This window comes from Hermetia illucens, chromosome 6, assembly GCF_905115235.1.
Source record: "Hermetia illucens chromosome 6, iHerIll2.2.curated.20191125, whole genome shotgun sequence".
Lineage (NCBI taxonomy): Eukaryota > Metazoa > Arthropoda > Insecta > Diptera > Stratiomyidae > Hermetia > Hermetia illucens.
In genome coordinates, this window is record NC_051854.1 from 366,870 (window position 1) to 391,450 (window position 24,581).

General features: G+C 35.1%; 2 protein-coding genes across 2 annotated transcripts in view; one reads left to right on the top strand and one right to left on the bottom strand.

Moving 5' to 3' along the window:
• LOC119660475 overlaps window positions 1–24,581 on the bottom strand; it is an 89,469-nt gene that overhangs the window by 17,512 nt on the left and 47,376 nt on the right. The gene's annotated exons all lie outside the window — the stretch shown is intronic.
• Window positions 6,009–24,581, top strand: part of LOC119660465 (putative phosphatidate phosphatase) — a 28,080-nt gene continuing 9,507 nt past the window's right edge. The window contains exons 1-3 of the mRNA XM_038069034.1: window positions 6,009–6,319; window positions 9,752–10,410; window positions 21,859–22,010. Coding sequence (XP_037924962.1) covers window positions 10,134–10,410; window positions 21,859–22,010 — 429 coding nt within the window. The 5' untranslated portion in view covers window positions 6,009–6,319; window positions 9,752–10,133. The remainder of the gene's footprint in view (window positions 6,320–9,751; window positions 10,411–21,858; window positions 22,011–24,581) is intronic.

Consider the following 24,581-nt stretch of genomic DNA (forward strand, 5'->3'; position numbering starts at 1 on the left):
TAAATGAAGAAACGGATCATATAAAAATGTTGACCGTCATACAGAGAACGTACATAATATTGGTGCTATTCTGTGCTGCGTTGTATTCATTCAAATGTAAATTCAACTAAAACCTGAATGAGTTACTTATACCGATTGGAGTTCAATTAATGGAGCAATATTTTAGCATTTGCTTTATCTAATTTTCAATTTATGTGCCGAATATTCAAATTAATTTCAACTAAAGCAGACAATGCATCTAATAAAACCCCCCCTTCGCTTCAATATTATATGAATTATTCATAAGTAAAAAGTCCTGTAAGAAATTTGACATGTTACATTCACGTTAATTATTTCAACACCTCTGTTAAAGCATTGGCGGCACTTTTCTAAAAATATTTATGAAATTTTAATTTCCAAAATCAATAAATTATCACTTTAGATGTATAGAGAATTATCCATCCATATATAATTATTTTTATTGGAATGCATTCATTGTGATAATTTATTGGTTATACTGTTCGAATTAGTGACAGGAAATACAATTTTATCGACAAGATAGCTCAAAATAAATAGAAATCTATTCATTGAAAAAAATGAAGGCAAATTTACTACATGAGCTAAGTACTTGAAGGCATCTGTGGTACATTTTTCATATATTTTGCATGTATCAATGTGTGTATGCCCCTAGCAATACATTTATTTTTAAAGTCTCCCAACGATTAACATTTCCTAACACTTACAGATATGCAATCACTTCTCGTTAATTCTATTCACTTAGTCGCCAATATCAATTATAAATTATGTCAGTTTAACCATTCATTAACTCTTGTTTCTCAACCACCTATGGACTAGTTCGTGAATAGCGTTCTTTTCCTATGAATTCAATTTAAACTGGAAATTCTTGTAAGAGCTACTGATGACTTTTGAATACAACTCCAAGAAAGTAAAGTAAAAAGAGATTCGCAGGTGAGCGGAAATGCGTTCGTATTGAATTAAAAACAATGTTTAAAGTTGTGATCATTTCAGAAAGAAGTGAACTTTAAACATGTAAACGTGACGATCTCCACTCAAAATAAAGAACACTCAAAGAAAAATAAAAAGAAGAACAAACTGCGATATTTTTGAATTTAGCATTCATCAATAATTATGAAGCTAATTGAGTTTAAAGATTTAATCGGATTTATCAACTAAGTAACATTAGAACCCACCAAACCGATCTCCATTTACTCCTATATATATAAACTTAAATTTTGCAATTGATATTCATAAAATCAAACATCTTTATATCATATTAACTACAACAATATTGTATCAAATTACACCTTGTCACGTTCCCACTTAAATGATAATCTAAACTTGACTTCATTATAATTCGGCGGCAGTCTATCGCTTCGAATGATCTTTAACGCCAAGAAACAAGACACCTTAGCAACCACATGCAGTGCATCCTGCACCAGCCGAACAGGAACCATCCGAAGATTTATTTAAATTTTATTCGATATCATCATTCAACCGACAGGCATTTACGCACCTTCTACTCTACTCCTGAATTGTAATGAGCCCCATTAGACGTGAATATCGAACAATTTATCGATGCAGTTGCTCCCGGGCATTTAGTCCATTATTCGGATTGCATCGTTTAAACTGTAGTAACAATTTTGTTCAATGATGAATTAATGCAATTTTGTAATTATATATTTAGAATAGCGAGCAAAGTTGCAAGAAAAGCTACCTTTTATAATGAGAATAAAATCAATCCCCTATGGAAAGCAAATGTGAAAAAAAAATATTTTTCTTTACCGAAGAATGAAAACTAATGAATAAATTTTAGCAAATAATTACTGGAAAAGCTATCACCCTTCGCTTAAATGTAGATCCTCAAGTTCGCTCTAATAATATGAAACTATTATTTATGAGTTGGAGTGCAGAAGTGCTATCGATATTTCCCTCTCGTAACGACACTTTTTGTAGAGTTAAATGGGCCAAATTTCACGCCTTTCTAATCCATAAATTTCTATGCAATATTAAAGGCACGATATCAACTAAATCATCTAAACCTCAGGAAATGACCACTCAATATATTTTCTTTTCAAATCCCTTGACATCCCCAATTTCCAATAACCAGAAATGCAGGGAATCTTGATTCCCTCCTATGAGTGTTGTTCCATAACGAGGTACGAACATTATGCCGGCTATCATTCGCATGTTCGGAAGTTACCCAAAGTAGGACATTTTTCATCCATCCAAGTAGTGATTCTGGCGGTTCCATAATCGAAACATTCATGTAACATCCACAGCTACGATTGTATTTTTTCCTCAATTGGTCATGGCATTCACACTTCTTCACTCCTGGCTATATATGATATTACAAAGGATATTGTTCCGTTAGAATGTCAGTGAACCGGAAAAATAAAATGATTTCAAGAAAATTATATTTATATTGAAGCGGGACAATAGATTGCATAAGCTTCCAGGAAATAAAATGCCCGAACTATTTATTGAATAATTTGTTGTTGTTTGTTGTTCAGGTTTCCAATGATCGAATGAAAAATGATTTGGCCAACCGGCCAGGCATGTTTAAGCTATGAGCGAATTTCCTCCTTGTTAAGGCTGTGAACGCGATTTTATAGGCATCTTCATCACCGGTTTACATTTTTTATAAATGCTCAGCCCCAAAATGTGTCAAATTTTCGTTTTAACGCCTTCCACGACCAAAATTGAACTAATGATGCCGTTTGGCTTGTCGGTACGTGGATAATGCTGCCAACTAAACTGGAGGATAGTGCTGCAAACTCAACTGGCGGCCAGGTGCACTGCGGACTCTTCCGACGTAACTGAGAGCCCGGGCTAAACGTGAATGCCGGCCTTAATTTCTTAATCACGTCATTGTAGACTATCCTAAAAAATTGTTATCTTCAGTAAAAATTTCTATAGATGCTCAATACAATATTCGTGAAGTTGCAATAATATAAGAAAAATTGAACTGCCGCCCATCATTAATGAAACCATTTCTAAATGAATCAACACCTAAAATGTTTCAATTTTCAAGCGCATAATGCCAGTTCTGATCATCTTCTTCACACTCTACCCAGGTATGTTGACTTTCTCATTGAACCCTTCATTTTCAACAAATGAATTATAAACAGTGATGCCTTTGCGTTTATATACACACTTAAGCAAAGTATCTTTTACTTGTTTGTGTCCACATGCGTGATCTCTTGAAACGCAACGAATTGGAGTGTCAATAACACAGAGTATGTGCATGTACTCTTATTGAGAACTCCAGAAACACGAGCAGGTCGAGCAGTACTTTGACCCTTCAACACAAATTTTCCCATTTCATGATAACTTTAACATAAACCAGAGTTCGTCAACAGCTTCTTAACATCTCATGTGATGGATTCCACTTCATGAATGTAGCCATGAGTATAATGCTTCCACGATCAACATTATACCGCTCATCTTGAACGTAATGATGTGCATAGCTTCCAGGGCATGGCTGATATTTGCCTTGCAATCCGTCAAAGATATCGCTTGTATTTGCAAAGATGCTGGATTTTTAATAATTGGCAGTTGCCCAACATGCCCACTTACCACTAACCTAATCATATAGTATTAAGTAAATTTTCCTGGTCAGGTTTATAATGCGATAATTGGAAGGGGGATTGTGAATTGTTATTGACAGGATTCTATATGGAAATTGAGGGTGAAAACTGGTAGCAAGAAATTTCAAACTGAAAAGACCTCGATTTTACTATTTAACTTAATTTACCGAGATAAAAAAAATCATTTTTAAAAGAAACAAGTCGGAATACCGCAAGCTGGGAACTTCAGGTATAAAGGTTTTATGTTCATCTTATGTGAGGAACATTCTACGCACGTTCTTCTTTTCGTAGATAGGTGTAAATTCAAAATATTTCTTCATATATTTCCAAACTTTGAGATATATGTACATATTAAAGACATTGTCTATTACCGCATACTGATGTGTAAATATCACACCCTTGCGACAAAAGTTGCGTAACTCGAAAAAAATAATTCTTCAGAAATCGCAAAAACCATTTGCTGCTTAAGAAGTGAATGTTCTCTTCGTCCAAAGCCAGACGTTTATTTCTCGTTCCTTGAAAGTTTAAGGGGGCATCTACTAATGGCGGACCGAGTTGCTTCTCAAATTTGTGTGGCCAGGCATTAGTATATGGCGGGATAAGGCCACATTTCCTCACCAAATTTCGTGACGAAAACTCCAGTCGTTTCGGAGTAAATTTCATATGGCAGACAGACAAACAGACATTGAACCGATTTTAGTAAGATTTTGTTTTACACAAAACCGATGACGTGACAAGGTCTTTAACAAATATTATCACATTTATTAACTTGAGGAATGAGCCAGATTACTATTTGTGTTTATTCAGATTTTTTCCGTATATAAACGAATGCATTTACATTTTATTTGCACCGATACCCCACGAAACACCATCAGCATCCTGTTGTTTGAACAGTGAAAGTGGACAATCATAGGCAATTTTTCCCCATTGGTAAATAAAACCTTCGATCAGTTGCAGTTCTAAATTTTTAGATCGATATACTACCACTACTAAGTAGTTTCCGGACTTGATTCAGAAAATTTAAAATATCAAGTTGAATCAAAATCGATATTGTGCCCTTCAAGATAATCCCCTCTCTTAAGTCATCTTAAATTAAGTTCCTTACGCTAAGTGATATTGATATATTCTACAGATGCATCGGCTGCTAAAACGTATTCCCCGTAATGGCCTTTTCACTTCGTTCAACAGGAAGAAATGGCAACGAGCAAAATCAGGCAAATTTGGTGGCTATGGGATTGCAGTTGTTGTGACTTTAAGTCCTTTCGTTTGCCTGAATAAACCCACATCTCGTAATCATTGGAAATCATGTCATGTCGCTAAATTTAATACAAGCTCATTGTTGCAAACACAATCACAAATGCCATAACAGATGTGACAATCTAATAAAACGAAACCGGAAGCTGGATGCTTCAGGTATTCAAGGTTTTGTCTTCTCTCACGCGGGCGTAGCTATTCCATTTGTAAATAGCTGAAAATCCCCCTTATAACTTTGTCACTTTCTAAAATTATGCTCTACATATACATTATTGTTCATAATCGTATCTCTACAACGTACTTAAAGGGGATTTCGTATAAATTTCCAAAATAGAGTAATATACCATTATGAACTTTATTTGAGCAGATATCGGGACGGGATGCATTTTGAGGATTAGATTTTATATAGATGCATCATCATGATTTTTTCCAAATTTTTCAATTGGATAGGTTCCAAGAACGAGATCTGTTATACTTTATGGTGGGTACATTTTGAGTCCCAGCTTATCCACTTTTGAACCAATGTCAAAAGGACAAAATTCGAAAGTCGTGCCACTCGATGCATCCAAAGGATATCGAAGTCTACACACTTCCACCAGATTTTGTGACTGCAACCGTTCTTGACAAACAGGTCAATCCATTTTAATAAGGTTTTGTTTTACACTAATTTTTACAAACAGATCTTGAATCGGGTAACACGACACAGGATGGTGATCTTAAGGGTTATTATGCACCGCAATTTAACTTCAGGAAAAATTTAAAATATTCAATGATCGGTTGGGTATTTTTATTCCAATAAAATGGTCAACTAGAGCTAGAGGGTCCCACTGATACCCCTATTGTAAAAATGTTTGTCTTGACCATGACAGCAAGCTGAAGGATTTATTTTCATAAGGCATACTAAATTTGACTAGGTCGTAATAACTGTATCAAAAATTCATAAACAATGTAACCCTAATATTTATTTGAAAATCTAATTGCATCTTATTAAAAGCTCACGCCTTTTCCAAATACAATTGACCTGGAGATAAAAGCTCCCAGCAACCGCCCAATAAGATTTTTATCGCCCATGAAACGCGCAATTTCCCCTCATCAGTTTCATTTGCTTCTTCTCGTTTTCCCATTCGCTCTTTACACCATCTTCCGCTTCTGTTTTGATTCATTATTTTCGGTCAGTCGCCGTTGGATCGTTGAAGTGATGTGGTGTGTAGGTTGGTTTCTAATGTGTTGCTCCCGTTTGACAGATTTTAGTGCGCTGTTGAAATTCCCTTCATAATTTGGTCACTGTGTTTGTAATATTTTTATGTGAATTAGTGCAAGATTAATTCCCGATACGAGGCTCTTTAGAAGTTCATTCCGGTATTACGAACATGTTTTTCGACCAAAGCTCTAAAATATACAGGCACCTGATTCAACGTACATAAACCTAGCCAAGTGATACTTGACGACAGGGACATCTACCCCGAGGACTACTACCGGTAAGGCTGTTATCTTTTTTTATCTGTCTCAATATGTGCCTGTTGTCTACTTTATACTCTACCTGACTCGATGACGCGCTTCACCTGTACGATAAGCGAATGACATTGAAATTGCCGTCGCTGCATCGTTGTGTAGACATTTGACATTGACTTCACGTTTATAATTCGCAAGCAGCCCGTTCAGTGGACAGAAATAAATGGCTCAGTTAATTCTATTCTGATTCTCTGTATTGCTGTTTGTCTACGGCATGCGAAGCTGGGGGCATTCCGCATAGTGCCTGGGTCAGTGGAACAATCATTCCGCTGTTCGGTGCGCGCCAGTCTGACGTAATATGTATTACTCGTCCAAAGAAATGAACGCATTGGTGGAGTGCGGAAATCTCATGAAATTGGCAAGTTTTCAATTTTATGGAGGAAAAAGAACAGCTTTTCCCAGCTGAGCACATTCCTACGTCCTGTGTGTGGGAAGGTGAGAAGAGTGGTTGGTGCCAAGCCAGTTAGCAACGAAAAGACTCTTAAACGAGAGATCTTGGCACCTTTAGCCACAGGACTAAATAGAACTATTCATACATTTGTATTTCAGATATTCAAAACAAAAGAAACCCTCGGAAGAATATTTCCTTAATAACAAAGGACTGCAGAATTTCTGTGATGAAATAGCAACTCCGAAATGAGCAAATATATATAAAATTTCAGTCATTCTTTGTGCTAACGAAATGGTTTTATATTTTTTCGCAGAAAGAGAGAAAATATAAATGAAAATTCCGAAAAAATGATAAGATTAAAATATGATATCAATAAATATGCTTGTGTATGTGTTGGCTCTCTTAAGATCCGCCTAAATAGGAATATAAAATGTTGGTAACTCATGGCAAATTTTTGTGGTAATGTGTATTCCGATATTAAACTATAAAAAAAATCATAATTTCACAGGGGGGGCCCTTTTTTCCCGGCAGCATATACTTGTATTCACACTATTTAAATCAGAATACTAGAGAGTCATCAAGATGCAACGGACAGTATTTCCTTATATCCTATTCAATGCTCTTGAAGGTTACCATTTTATGCCCACATTATTTGTGCCAATTGCCAATTGTTTATTTTTTTACTGACGCACAATTTACCTAACCTGAATAACCTGCTCATAGAAGAGACTATATTACAACGTTATCTTGTGGATTTGGCTAATGAAAAAAATTATCTTGTTCTAGGTCGATGTAAAATCGAATTTCCAAATATTTTACGCCGACAAATGTGGTTGGTTAGTCTTGGAAATAGAGAGAAGCTTCATACAATATAGGGCACAAGGGGATGGATATTACTTTTTAACTAAGTTTCAATCGCAAATGACGTAGTTCCAATATATCCAAATTTAATTAGACCAACAATCATGAACAGAATGGTCTTCTACAACTTTAGTTCGCCGTGCCGCCCTATATGGTTATGAGTGCCAGCCGTCTACCAAAGATACTGAACACCACCTCACGCGCTTTCCATAGCATGACCATTTGATTGGTGTCAACTCACTAACTGATTCGCTTAAACATGGAAGACTATGGGAAACGATAACATTCCTGAAATCTGTTATAATTATGAAACGACCGAATTTCCCATATTTATTACTTTCCCATTACTTTATGGTTTTTTTTACAAGGGTTTTACTTTATAGACTCTAAATAACCAATAAACATTACAATAAAGTACAGAACTTTAGAAAATGTGCCTCAGTACGAAATATTTTACGTAATTGTAATGATTACTATGTACGAATTCACGTAAATAAGCTCAAAAATTAGGAACATCTCGCACTGAGCGCTGACTGTTCCCCGCAACGCAATACAATCTCCATCCAAAGAAAAATCTTTCCCAAACCTAGCACTCAATTACTTTAGTTGTGTTGTATTATCATTAGTCTAGCGTAATGAAAAATTCATCAAGTATGAGATAATAATAACTCTTATTCGCTTATTAAACAATGCTACATTTATTTGAATGCACATATTTAAAGCGAACTACCACGCCAACAATTTTTATCTATGATCAAATTTTCTTATCTACAAAACGAGTCAGTAGCATTAAACATTATCATTACTACTTGATAATAGCAAATTGATCAATCGTACATATTGAGTAACAGGAAATGCTCCATTATGAAAAGGAGTAGCATCCCTCATTAAATTATTAAGGCGGTTTTCCTGTGTTACGGTCGATACTCCAGCCTTTTTTAAGAATTTTTTTCTTTTCAATCTTGAGGTCTTAAATTATAATACATTTTTAATTAATGAATTTGATAATCGTTTGTAGTTGTTTGTTTGTATTAAAAAAATGGGCGGCTGTTGGGAAGCACATCTCCATTGGTAATAATTTGCAACCAAAAAATCAAACATATTCTTATTCTCTCGCCTCTACCGTCCGAAGTGCAAATGTAATTTTACCTTACTAAATATTAAAAGGTGGAGTTGTAAAGAAAATTCTCCAGAAAAGAATAGCGTCTATTTTTCATTGAAAATTCAAAATAAAAAAGAAGAAATTATTATCCAAAATATATAATCGTGGTTCGGACCAGAACTACTGATATGTAGAATAATGTATAAAAATTTACCATGATCGGTTGGACACAATATTAGTTGTGCTTCCCACCAGTTGAAAAAATGTGGTTTCGAGAAAAACGCATTCAAAGTTTCCCTTTCGTATGCAAGTCAACATGCATCTATTTGCTGCACCTTGGTAAATAGTATTTTAAAATGTCGATCCGAAATTTCTGCAGTATACTTCGAATATACTCTGCTTTCAATAAATATATAAAAGAAAAAATCGATTTCTGGAAATCGTCACATAGGCAAACCCCTTAAGTACTAGGGAATTCTTCATATGCTATACAACTATTAGAACTAGGTGAAATGAAATTTTTCTACAAGCTCATTGAAGATTAGATGACAATCGACCCAAATATCATACATACGTGTATTCGGTCAAAATAAAAATATATCAAGTCTTTTCCCATGTTTTTCAGCCCCCATTTCACATATGAACAGCATAAGTCAATAAATTGTCTGTTCACAATTCAAAGATTTGGAACCCACCCTCTCATCTCGCAATATGCAATTAAATGTTTCATGCGATTATTGCACCAAATGAATGAGACTTTACTAAGAATAATTGAAAGAATAAAAAAATGAAGAAACAAGTTGATATTTCACTAATGTTCTATTTTAGTCTAGGACAATTTGCAGATTTTTTTTAGAAATCTATCAATTTTTGTTCCAAGCTTTTTCAATCGTCGTGGTGATAATTTATTTTCCTAAATCTTGGATGCTCGATATTTCACTTAAACTAACACAATTCATGAATAATATTTAGATCAAGAACCCACCGTAAAAACTCAAAAATTGACTAAAAAATAATGATAACTTCTTTCTTGCTCTTTTTCAGGCGACCACCGGCCGTTTATTTCATTTCGCAAGCGATTCTAATCTTTTCATTAATAAGGCCTCAGACAGATAACCGGTCTCATACACTTCAAGAAATACTACGAAGAGTTTTAACTAAATTTCAGCCAAATGACGGCTTGTGCTTCAGGCGTTATTGCAGTCATTTGAAAGAGAGAGCTTTTTCCTACCTGTATATTTGGTTTCCTGTAATGTGTGACGTAGGGGAATAGTGTATAAAGCATCGTAGTGATACCTGGGCAAATTAAACCGTAAATGGTCGCGTGAATTGAATTGGAGTTGTATATGTGTATTGCGCGGTCACCCGACATTGGTGGTAGCTTTTTTCATCTATAGTTCGTGGGTTGAAATTGTTGGCAGTCTAAATGAGTAACGAGTCGGGCATCAGCGAATCAACACCGCTTCAAACAGCGTCTCGCGAGTTTACCGCTATTCCAATCGTGAATAACAATAATACGTACGCGTCGCATGGTTCGCAAAGTGCAAGGCCGACCACAAATCAAGATTCCAACCGCAATCAGCTCCTACTTGACCAATCTGCTGGACAGGCGTCTGCTTCTGAGTTAGTGAATTCAACAAAAATGGAGAGTAACAGACGGACAATGACACGAGTGATTTGTGATGTCATCATCTTATTATGTGGTGAGTGAAAAGATACTATCTTGGTACTTTAGGGTATTTCTAGAGTTAATAGAGATTATATTAGTGATAGCAATTTACAGGGAAGTTCATTTAAGAAGTTTGCCAATGTAGAGATAGCTACCACGTAACTAAGTGATTCATGATGAGAATTGAATTTATGGAAAAAGTAGGTTCGCTTCCAAACAAGCCTTGTCGCAACAAATAAATACGACAAATGTGGAATTCCCTCCGGTATCACGTTTGGATTTTTTAACATTACTAACTCATATTGACTTACTTCCATGATGTCTCTATACATAATACAACAAAGCCACGGAAAATTGCAATAAACAATCCATTCATTATTATGCAACAAGTGAGCTGGAAATATTGCTATTTGTATTTCCACCGGGCACAATATTTTCATGTTAGAACGATGAATATGGTGGCACCTTCAAGGTGATACCCAAGGCAATAAAGTGATGCAAATCCACAGCACTTGTTCACATATTTAACAAAATTTGCGATTTTCAATGTGGAGTGAAAAGTGGGTTCTCAACAAACAAATTGTTTTCCGTTTGAATTCGATTGCTAGCATCTCTCTTTTAAAGGTGAGTTCTGAGTAGCAGAAATAGGTTTTTAGGGTTACATAGATTCTTGAATTTTAGAGATAAATTTTCAGGTTGAATTAAGTCTAAATGAAAATTCAAAATACAGGATTTTGAGATTGTAAATTACACCTTATGCACGTAGATATACACACCTTTGCAAAAATAATAAGTGTGTTCGATCATTGTCCCGTTGAAATGTCTAAATAAGTGGCATATTATCCTCGGTATAAGTTAACATTACCGTCTCCTTGCACACGAATCTATCCATTACGCTATCAATTCGATGTATCAGACCTACATCTTACCATGAAAAACATCCCCATACCATTATACTACCACCTCCGTGCTTTACTGTTTTTTGTGAACCTCTATAAAATTCTTTGCCTTCCGGTCGATGGACGTTTCTTGCCGCATCGTTACCAAACAAATTTATTTTTGTTTCATCGCCCCAGAAGATATGACACCATTTTTCTCACCCTCTGATCAGCTTCTACGATTTAGTGCAAATTTTTTTTTTCGTCTTCAAATTTGCAGTTTTAAGCAAAGGAACTTTGCGGACAATCCCACCGAGTAGCTTCGGGCTTACTAATCGTCATCGAATAGTTCGTGATGAAACAACGTTGTCAATTTCGCCTGCAATCGCGTTTTCTCTAACGTAACAGCTCGATTGTCAGTTGCTGGTGAAAATTTGCTGGGTGCCTCACGCCCTTCAATGGATTTTTCTAGTTTCAGAGCATTTGTAACGAAATTTCGAGACCGCTCCACTTTAATGTGGCAATAAATTTGTACGTTTTCCTTTCATCCCGGTGCTGACGAAAAGTCACCTCTCTTCTACACTACAGTGAAGTCCACGACCTATTTAATATTTAGTTAAATTAAATTAGTTAAATTCCCTCATAATCTTAACTTCTGTAACTAAATAACTCTTTAAATTAAATCATTTCAAATTTTTTTCAACACACATTTTCCAAACTATGAGGTTCACACCTATTATTTTGTCCAGGTGTATATTCAGCCTTGCGATTTGAACAGCGTGTAGACAATAATTAAGCATGAAGGTTTTACTCTCTCGCAACTCCCTTTAGTTTTCCAAATTATCGGCAAATACTGTTGTGTTGTGCATTGTCCTTTGCATAAAAAAGATCATGGATTTGCTTTTTTGATTGAGAAATTCGTTCAGTCAACGGACTAAATCCAAGGATCCAAGGATCACCGTCGATACAAATGTCAACATCTCAAGGCCTTCTAACATATCTGACGTCAACATACACATATCTACCTACTTGTCATATCAATGTAATGTGAATGTTGAGAAAGCATCGAACAATAGAAGCTCAGAAGAAACTATAGTAACATTTTCCTCTGATGCTTGGTATTACAAAAACGTATATGTCCTTCTAAAGAGTATTATAGCATAGATTGCAAGGCAAACTGAAGGGTTACCCACTTGAATATTCATTGTCTTCAGGGAATATCCAAGTGTGGAATAGTAAACGTTTTCTAGAGTGAAGGTACTCTAGAAATTATATGAAATACATCTTTAAATCTTTACGTTTAAAAGAAAAGAAAGCTATTGCATCCTCACTTAGAAACGATGAAACATTTGTTTCTATGACGATGCTTTTAATATGTAATTACACGAACAAATTAAATTACTTTTAATAGTGCTGTTATCAGGAAAAGCGACTTTCAAAATTTAACAGAAATTGCTATAGACACTCATACCAACCCAGTACTCAATGATAAAATACCTTTGATAAATTAATCCTACGCCACCATCCTCAACGGCTTAAATCAATCGAAAGAACCCTCTCTCACTCTGTCGATTATTGGAGCTAAAAATATATGTATGAATATAAGAAGCAATGAAGGAGAGTAAAGTGAAATGTGGCGTCAGATAATCTTCGAGTTAGCGAACCCTAAAATGATCTTTCACGATTTCAAGTATTGAATTGAGATTCTCGTAAATCTAATTTATATATATATATATCAATATGAACAAATGTTTCGTGTAGGCGAGACCTTCAAGCTAGTAATATTGACATTTGTTTACACATAAGAAAGTGGTCATTCCATTTACACAGAAGACAAGATGGATGAGCGATCACTTTAAAATTGCAATCTCTCTCCTTTACTTACGGTTTGATTCCGCTATACGGATTTCTATGCTATCATTCCGAATAATTCAACGTATAGTTGACAATATTATAAAGTAAGAAGCATTCTCCTAACTAACATCTGAAGATATTGATCCAAATTTTTAAATAGTTATATACAAATTGTACATTCCAATTTTCGTTTTTCAATTTGGATTGTCCATGAATCATCTAATCTTATCTACCTTCTCATTATTTGGACGTAAAAATGTTCTTCATTTAGTCTACGTATATAAACGACTTACGTGCCTACAAATAAATGAACCATTCTGACTCATTTTCATTTTCAATTCTTTTTTAATGAGAAGACAATGTGACGGTGTCACTTGTTATCTCTATTTGTACAGCGATATATTTAAAACGAAAGTAGGAAGTGGAATCAATTACATGCATTTATACTCTCGCATGTTATTTTTGGTTTTAAACGATAACGATAGAAGCATTCACGTGGAAACCTATCACGAACTTTATAATGATGTAGTTATATAAGGCCTCAAATGAAAGGTATCAATTAGAGCACAATAAGAAGTTGCATATACACAGCAATAGGCCTTTTCGAAGCTGGCTCTCCTCCAGATTCTTTTAAATTTGAAAAACGGTTGTGAAAATGGGCACACTGCAGACTATGAAAATTATTTTTCTTATATGCTTGCCAACTAAATCCAAGAAGAAATCATCAGTATTATAAATCAGTTTTGTCCTCATTAGCATAATGCCCCAATGATATCGATGATAAGAAAAAATTAATGGAAAAGTGTATTTTCATCGGAAAATTATTTCACAACCTTACAGATTGGAAGTGGGAACAACAATTGTTTCTCAAGCAATGAAAATATACAGAGTTCTTTTTACTTACGTCAATAGTTCGGCGCTTCACAAAAAAAATCTGATCAGCTTAAATATTAATAATAATAATCGTTGGCGCAACAATTATATACTTATATATTCTCTATGAAAGCCTAAAATCATCTAGCGTCTAGCATGAAAGATATTACAGTGAACAGCGACACTTTCACTTTCAAATCACTTTAACTATCCACTTATTTTTGCAGCCCAATGTGCATATAGTGCATCGACTCCTAGTCTTGTACTCGCAGTGTTTGTCAGCCTCGATGACTTTTATTGGTTTAATGAAGTTTACTGTAAAGTATGTGACACTCTAAAGCTAATTTACCAGAGAGTATTTGTAAATGCATTTAAATATTTCAAACACCAGCGCTACTACTTTGTTCAATGAAAGAGAACGCCATGTGAAGGGTTAGGTTATCTGATTGATCGTTTAAACTAATTCCCCCTAGGCTGTGATTGCCTGCTCGCCATTCAGTTGGATTTGTAATTTTATATTTGCTATTAAGAGCGCGCTTTGCATTCTATTATGGCTTAATCGTGTACACTCTCAGCATGACGGGAAACTTTGATTCAATTATTGACGTGAAAGAATTTGTTCAACCATAGATAATTTTATTAAATTGTACTTGCACTTTATTTAAACTTAAAAGAGCGTCTGATGATCAAGCCACAAGCTACAATAGACGTAGCAGTTCCAAAAAAATTCCAATATCATTCAGCACCTGCGCTCCTAAAAATCATTGTTTATGTTATCGCCTTGTGAGTGTAAATGCTTTTTAGAAATGGAATTAACAATTGCCAGGTAAACAGACTTTAGACTAAGAAAAATTGAAAACAGGAAACATTGGCGCAAATATTAATGTTCGATATTGTTTCCTGGAGTCATTTCAAACTTTTCTTTTATACTGAAAACCTGGAACCACTGAAATTTTATGCGTAATAATTCAGAAGGGAAATTTAGTAGACCGCATGCATATAAGTATATCACTAGTGAATAGCGTTCAGATTCATTCTTGGAGATTCTTAATAATATTCTTCATTTTTAGAAAGAAAGAATTTATAAATAATTATTTTTTCTAGTCAGCAAGCCCACTGGCCGACTAAACTCAATTGATTTGCCAAAAATTCAATATGTAAATTTTTGGCAAACATTATTTTCACTTTCAATTGCTTGATTACATATGAAAATCGTTGATTTTATTATCGCTGTGCGTGAGGGGGTGTTGAAGAGGATAGGATTCGCATAAATGGTTACAATGTCGAGTCGCAGAGTTGATGCACCTCCACTGAATACGATTTTTAAAATCCAAGTGTGCAATGCATCAAGATTTTATCTTTTGCCATGTTTCCATTTAAGGTAAAAGCGCAGAAGAGTAATACCGTCTTAGGTTTTACCCAACATACTTGATTCTGGTATACGTCATATAATGTATACATTCAGTGCCCCTTATGTAGAGAAAAACCTAATATAAAATAAATCAAGTTTGAATACATTTTAGAGGCTAAGGCTATTTTAATGCAGAAATAAAATTGGTATAAACGGTGATAAATCCAATCATCTGTCTGTCTATTCCTAGAGTAAATTCTTAAACTCGAAAAATTTTCTTGCGACTACCTTCCAAAAAAAATGATGGGTCATGCTTTTAGAGCGTTCGAATAACGCTGAAAAAACACGATTTCTTAAAATGCATCGGGACCGAAAAAGTTGACGACTTTTGTGTTTCCAACAATTAACAAATCTTCCAAAAATTGCCAACTTTTTTTATGTTTTATCCACACTAGACCAGTTCTTCCCAACTGGCCAAAACATCGAAAAGGAAACCAGTAAAATTATACTTTCCACAACTTAAAACTGAGCCTGCCCGAATCAGATAATAAAACTTGAAAACAAAGTATATTAGCCCGAAAAAAATATATCAAAACTTAAAACCAGTTTTTCCATTGCAAAAACCCAGCCATATAAAAAAAAACATAGCATCTTTTATAAACCAAACACGTTTTCAATACTGTTAATATTAACATAGCTGTGTAAATTATAGAAAGTGACGTCATTATTTATTTTGAGCTTTTTAGCTAACGTATCAACAACGGCTTCATGCTAGACTTTCATTTTGTGTTACTAAATTCAACTCGAGTGTTGAATTTTGCATCGAGTTTGCCAAACTAGTCATGGAGTTGTGCCATTTTCGTTCATACTTCGATGGTAACGAATGGATCACTTTCTATAATCACACGAATTGCGTGTTACAGTTATAAGCAATTACTACGAAAGAATTAGTTATCAAATGTTTGATTAAGAAGAACTCATACGTCGGAGAATATAATTTGTTCCTATGGAGTGCCACAAAGTCGCTGCAAGAAAAGGGGAAGTTTGGGATTTTTTTTATTCATAGCCGCCGAAAGGTAAAAAACCTTATCTATATGCGAACCTCAAATAAATTTAATTTATCAATATCAGAGCATAAAGGAAATTACGCCATTGGGTTGCTATATTCTGTTAAGAATGGAATATCACATTATTAAAGAAGGACGTAATTCAAATACTCTGAATAATAGCAGCCAATAATAAAAGTTTAGATGGACAATCCTGGCTAAACATAGCATAGGTAGTAAATGTTATTTTTTGGGTTCCACAATTAGTGAGGTAGGAGGCGAGACATATAATGAATGTCATGGAAATGGCGAGTTGGAAAGTGTGATTAACTGAGTAAAAGGCTTCAGAGAAATCTGTGTAAATAACGTACTTCATGTCGAGAATTTGGACATTAAAAGTTGGTGAAATATTGTAGGTTGGTAGCAATAGACTGGGCTATAAAATGGATCGGATTCATCACGTTTCTCATCATAGGCCTGATCCGAATTTAGTCGAGAGGTTTTTAAATCATCATCCAACGTATCAAGCCATCGCTGTTGCAGTTGACTAAAAAATTATAACGGTTTGTAATAATTTTTACGGTGTGAGTTTCTTACAGAGCGCAGATGTCACCGTGCCTTTTCCGAAGAGTTCTCACAAATTCCCCGGTCTTACCAGTAAGTGTGCGGACTGAAGCTGTCCGCGTATCAAGCACCCTTGCTTATTTTTTCTTGAGAGGACCGAGGCCCGCCCTGCCGAATTTTGACGCCGTAGTACTTTTCCGAGGTTTGTTAATTAACATTTTTCTCTTGTTCGGCCTATCAGGGGGTTTGGCATCAAAAGAGGATTTAGCATAATGGAGTAAAATCCCAACTATATCTTATTTGTCTCGTAACAATAAATTTTGGCAATTCTATTGAAAACGATTGAAAAACGATTCGGCCATCAGGCCAGCCAGAAAGGAGATAAGGCAAACCGGCTTGCCTATACGCGGATAGTGTTTTCAGTCCAAGAGGCGGCCGAATGGACCGTAGACTGCTCAGACGTGACCGACAGCATTGCCGAATTCTGGACGGCCAGATTTAGGAGCCCTAATGTACCTCTACCTCTAAAATACAGCAAGTGGTACACACCTCATTCTGACGAAATGATTTCAGCAAAATAATAAATTTCCCATCCAACCAAAGAGCAATAATTTTTTAAATTCACAGAACGGAGAGAAAAAAATTCATAAGGAGAGAATATATGTATATATGTTAAGGTAAGGAACCACGCAGTCAAAGATAATTGATCTACACAAATTAGACAATTTAATATTCACTTCAATTTTCGATAAGATTCTTAGATGTATCCGATAATGAGCGAATTTTTTAGTATCCTATGAAGCATAGAAGCCCTGTTGAGACAGGTTACGATTGATAACTCGATGGTGACTTCAACTTTCGATTAAAGATTCTCTTGTAGATGTATCCTATAATTAGCGAATCTTTTAGTAACTTAGTAATAATAGAAGCGTTGTTAAGTCAAGTCATGATTGATAGATTGATGGTGACGATAATATGGAAAAAATATCCAAATTAAGCACCTGCTACGTGTTATTAGCTAGTTTCGTATTATGTGACCGAATTGTCCCGTTTTGGAAAATCGCTACCATTAATGCATCCTTTGGATAATGCATACAATTTTTTACTTTTGATTTAAAGTTGGAGTAATCTCATCACTTTTCGTAAAAATTTTCTTACATCAATCGCCTTGAAATAAATTTTCAAATCAATGAAATTTAATCTCCATACGCTTCCCTTAATATATATTCCAATTTTTTCATGAAAAAGAAAACAGAGCTATTCCGGACATAAAATAAACTCGATTTATACCCCATTAATCGCATTTGTTTAGGTTAATATTTAAGATTCATATTTTTCTCCTATTAAAAACCCATCTTAATTAAGTTGCATTAAAAAACATCATTCATTAAAACGCTTATCTTGGTGAAACCATGGTACATGCTGTAAACGTTAGACTGATAATTATGTTCATCTGATTGTGCCACGCTGTGATGATTTACTAAATTATAGTAGAATTTCCCTCTTCCATTATCAGTCATCCATAATAACGTTTAATCACATAATCTAACAGCTAAAAAAAGAGCTGAAATAAATTCCCATAGATGCATGTTTGTACATCTTGTTGAGATGATACTTCAATTCGTTCGAAAAAATAGCTTAACGGCTCAATTGTAAGGCTCAGTTCATTTCAGGACTTAATTTCAGATTAAGTGAGTTTATTCAAACTATTTAGTTGCAGATTAGTTCCCACGAACTCTCCTTTCTACAAATAACAATGCAAACAAAGCTCAACAGCACCTTATCTTACTTGCACACTAATATGTACCTGTTTAGATAAATCTCCAGGTGGCATCAGTAGTTTATAAATCCCCAAAAATAACAATGGATTACAAATAGGAGAGCTAAAATACTTTGTAGAGTAATAAAAGTGAATGACAGAAAAAACAAGGTGTAGAGAATCTCTTATCCTTTATTGTTATTACAAGGAAAGTGGAGCATTGAATTTCCAAATCCTAGATTTCCAACACTTCCGAACAAATAAACTGAAAAACAGGCCTATTCAGTGGTGAGGTAATAAAACCTATCTCTACCCCTAATGGTAGAAAAACTCGAGATAGATACGATATACATTTTAAAATTTGACATCATTGGGTTTTCAAGTAGAATGACATTTTCCCTCGTCTTTTACAAATCGTTTGATCTATGCATTTTATAGAATAAAGAATAAGAGATCTGGGCAAAAAATGGATAATTCATCGCCGGGATGCTTTTGTATTTCATGAGAAATATCACATTGCTTAAGTCATTTTTTTTGGGTTTTGAAATAACAAAAAGACCCCATTAGTTCATAGTTTTCAATGTGGCCTTCGCCGCATGTTCATTCATGATATCTAGCGCAATCAAGCGTGAAAGTAATGTAAAAATTATCTTTTACTTCACGTTTGTATGGAAGTCTAAAAAATGTACCGTGACTGCTTGATGCAACCATACAAGTACATTTGATTTAAAGTGATTGTGGATAGAATATCGACTGAAGGAAAAAGTTTGTAAAGTTTGATTTTACCAACAAATCGTTAAAAATATCCCAACATTAGACTTTCCTTCTTTGCATCAACTTTTCGAATCAAAAAATTTTGATCTATATTATGTTCATATTCATGCTTCAAGGATTAGAAAATCGTTTGTTTGCATCGAAGCATGTTGGACTCAAGAGAGTCTGATGACTCATGCCTAACTAAATTCTCTTGAAATGCATCTCCTGAATATTGTTGGTATCTACTCTGATGTTGTACTGCTTTGTGTAGCCACCAATGATACAAGAGACATGATAGTATAAGTTAATTTTCTAACGATGCCTATTTATAATCTGAATCCGAAACTGTTGATTCAAACCGCTGCATCACTTAGCAATTACTGCAGCTGTAAGACGTCTTTCATCCATACAAAAGACAAGTAACCGAATTAACTAATCAAAGACAACTTAATTTAATTTTTACTGAGGTGCATGTTCGCTCAACATTTAAGTCTTATCTTTACTGTATCTTCTCTCCAAATTTCCGATTCTACAAGTTTGTTACCAAATACTAAACCCGTGTATCGACAATCCAACACTTTATCACTAATTGTTTTTCAAGAAAATTTTTATTCAAAAATTATACAAAAAGACCTTTACGAGATGCATCACAAAGTCTGCCTTATGCATTTCTTCCCACTTTTCTCACCTGGCCCACTCTCTCGCTTAGTCTCACCAAACTTCGTTTGCGAATCTTTCCCAACCCATTTGCATACAAATATCTAATTTTCTGTTCTTGAAATGCAAAACGTTTTCAAAGATAATACACGAAAGTTCATTAAACTAACATAATTCGTTCATTTTATTGCTTTCAGTTTCAGCTAATACACCATATAAATTGTCACTCTCAGTCCCTAGAAATACATTGCAGCGTGCAGTTCGATGGTTAACCGTGTAATTACTGATTAGAAATGCATGGTTCTCAGCTTGACTCAGTTTGAAGGAAAGACATGTAACCATACAACATTAACATTCCTTCAATAAAAATATACAAAATTTCCAAACTCAAAAATAATTTATCCCAGAGAATAATTAGTTGAGATATAATCACTGTTCATAAAAATGCAAAACTCAAACTGGTATAAAAATCTTTCAATTCAATTCAGATTCCTATTGATAAGATCATACCGACTTAAAAGAGACCACTGCCGACTTAAGGATAAACGAATTTTGGTGTTCTTAATATAAACAGTTAACTGCTGGCTAATTGTGTATCCCTCATAAAGTTAATTCTGTTGAAACCATGGAACGACTGCCTTCGACTGACTTTTTTATACCACTAGTTTTATAATAAGAGATTTCTTAGGATTTGTGAGGCAGAGTTACCATATGTTTTCACTGATATGACCCAAAGAATTCACATGAATTGAAAGCTGCCCTAAAAGAAACTTCAGCATTTGATATGTATAAATGGAATTAACGTTAACTCAGAAGTGCATACCAATATAAACGTGTACGTTAATCGCAAAATACTCTTGGAAGAATCGAAATATTCGGTTCACTTTCTTGAAGCGGAAACACCGTATTCATTATCCCGGCAGACAATACATGTAGAACCTTCTTCTAGTACCAGCTAACTCAAGCCATCGTTAAAAGTTGTCAAATATTTAATTTTGTCGTTGTAGCATCCTCGCTCCGAAGTTCTTTGCCAAGAAAAAAAAAATGTACAATTCTTTTTTACCATAAGAAAAAGTACAACAAGGAAAAATCTGATACTTTTATTCTGTTGACTCAGATAACACACCGAAATAAATTCAAATCTGAATCAGAGTTTTTCTTGAACTTCTACCGCCGCTCTAAAAACTGAATAGACATATCCCAAGAAGAGTTCTGCTCGGTTAATGGTCCATGGATGCATTTTTCTCGTTTTTCGTTGTTCTCTTTTCCCCGGGGCGGAAAATCTTTCATGAGTTGTTTGAAACACGAAATTATGTTGATATCTGACAATGTTTGCAATGTAAAGTAGGTATGTGTTTGTAATACTTTCGGCATGTAATAAATTTATTGGATGGTGGCGTTTTTGGGATTATAAACATACCGCCCCTGGATGAAAGTTTATTGTTATTCTTTGAATTGACAAATATTTATAGATGCTTGTTTGAAAACTACCGCCTTTAACCCGCACTGTTTTACACAATAGAGTTCTATATCTGTAACCTGATAATGTTTTAACTTTTCTGGGATTGGTTAAAAGATGACCTCAGACCTTTGTTTGTACCATCGTAATGTTTTGAGTTCGCTTACTTCTGTTTTTCAGAAAGTATACAAAATTATTAATTGCATTCTCTTTCAATAATGTGTACTTGTTATCAATATATCCGGAATTATGCTAACGTAATATTTCGCCCTCTTCTCATTTCAGTGGGGCTTCCAATATTATTTTTCTTCTTATGGGGAGACGCCTACAAAAGAGGATTCTTCTGTGGTGACGAATCGTTAAATCATCCTTTCCACGATTCAACTGTTAAAAGTTGGATGTTATATTTAGTTGGCCTAGGATTGCCAATATGTGTGGTAAGTAACTATTTAATGAATGACTATTTATCCAAAGAAAAATTGAAAGCACATGTTCCATGATTTTACTTTGCCGCGAATCTGCATGTGTCACATTAGGGATACATATTTTCAGGGTGCCGCTGCATTTACTAACTATCGCCTAAGTACCTCTATTCTCGAGAAGTCAGTTGCCGTTGCTGCTACTACAAAGCATTCATATGGTAACATGTTTACCCCATATCCATTCGACATCATTTTATTCAACTTCTTCATGTCGACGCATTTAAATCGATAAACTTTAGGAGTGCCAAGCCTTCATGAATTTATCAATCTGTGATCCAGGGATTCACTATCCTAGAGTAAATTCATAATAAATTGACCTAATGGTCATAAATTCTGGGAAAATCCAATTAACATGATATGAACTTTCAGACCAAATCGCCATCGTCCAACAAACTGACCTATTTTCACAAGAGTGAAATAATTTACCATCACTTTCTTTTCTTCATTTTAGCTTTCAATCGATAAATTTGTCATGAATGTGTGTTAGGATGGCTTCGCATCAGAACTCTTTCCCAATCGAGTTACATTTTGGGAGGGAGTTTTATAGCTGCTTGTATTCAAAGTAGTTTTCACTCAGCCCTTCTATCATTGATAGACTACACTTATATTTTACTTTTATGACTTCACACTCCATGTCGTAAAGAAAATCCAGAAATGCATTGCATTTAAAATGCCTACAAGATTGATTCAATTTTATTACATGATGAGCTGCGTAGATGCAATTTTTGTCAGAAGTTCAATGGGTTTGTTTAAGATGAGTGTTAACAGAAAATTGGAATATATCAGAACCGATCTATTTCTAGCAGGACAGAAATTATTTAAAAATCAATTTTTTGGATTTGCGAATATTTGCCGAAAATGAAAAAAAGCTTACCGTGCACAGAAATTCAAAGTGATTTAACAAAGATATATTTTTTGATTCGTTTAGGATTTTCATAACTATGATTAGAAAATATGACCCCATGATACCCCATGAATACGAGCGAGCCTACACTCTCTTCCAAGTCGAAATTGAACTTGGGGAGATTTAAGTTCTCCAAACCTGCAAGAAAGGGCGGATGCTACACGCAAACGAAGTCAAGCGACCCTCATTCGAGGCCGATGTCAGCGCCTCTCTGTTTACATACATCCAGAATCTACTGCTGACCGCAAAGTGGTCAATCTAGCTGCTAATATAGTGTCGGTCAGTTGTAACCCAACTCACCTTTAAGAAAGCCGTGTTCAAATAATGTGCCAATAGTGACGAGGCACTGAAAACTGCAGAAATCCATAAACCTCTCATCATTATCGCTACAATCGCCAAGAGCCAGTTTCATTCTGATTACCCATCATAATCACAGCGTCATCTTTGTAAAACATCTCCTGAACTGCGTGTAATTGCTCATAGAAGGCATGCTTCTCCACTATATCGGAAATCTCCGTTAGTGTACATTATACAATTGTGATACTTTTTAACCTGGACCGAAATCTATCCAGTTTATATCGTTGGAATTCTCGCTCGAGGTGGAGAAAACGAACATTCTGAGGACCTTCGATATCATTTCAGAAACCAACTAGAGGCGTGGCTGATTTTTCGGTAACAGTAAATCTTCAAAATTCGCAGGTTGCTGGCCCAAAAATTTCTACCGCTTTTAATTGGTCTTTACAATAAGTAGGGAGAATTTCTTAACCCCAACTCACAGTCCTTTTCCTTTCCATATGCTTCTCAAATATAGCAACACAGAGAGAACATTGTTGCAGAATAGTCTCAGCTTTAAGTTGGTGTTGGTATAGTTGCATTTTCAAATTTTGGACAAAACAGCAAAGGCGAATTTAACGCCGTTGATACATCGGGCGGTATCAAGTTCGGTGTCACAGTCGGAAGAAACCAAGCTAACTCAAGCTAACTAGATATACAAATTGCTCTACACCCTCGATGCCATGCCCATTACGTCAAAGAGGAAGAGTGCCATGACCTCTCAGATTAATTTTACTGGTATTTATTTTCAGTCCAACTATCCGAGAAAGAAATATTCCAGAACCATTTGGTAAAGGTCCATAACTCGGTGAGCACTGTCATATGCGTAGTCGAGAAGTTTGAGGAAGGATGATATTCTAAACCCCTCCATGATCTCCAGCAAAAATAGCATGAAGAACATCACCGATAATGAGAAGAAAATTCTCGGTGACAAAATGCAACCCTGACCTTTGGACATCTCAAATTCCTCTGTAATTTTAACTCGATGCAGCACATAACATTTTGCCCTTTCACATGCCGCTCTGGTAAAAGCTATTATTTTCTCCGGAATGCCCTTCCTGCATACAGCATTCCAGATACACTCTCTGTCCACGCTGTCGATTTTCTCGAAATGCATGAAAAGCAAGTTGGGTGAATATCTAAACCCTCCACATTGCTCCCGAATTAACCGCTGTTAATGTTTGATTGTTAATATCGAGTTGTACTTTTATTCGTTCTGAGACAGCAAGAAGTACACAATTACCCCTCTTTACTTAAGAAGGGTGTCTTCGGAATCTTAACTATCATCC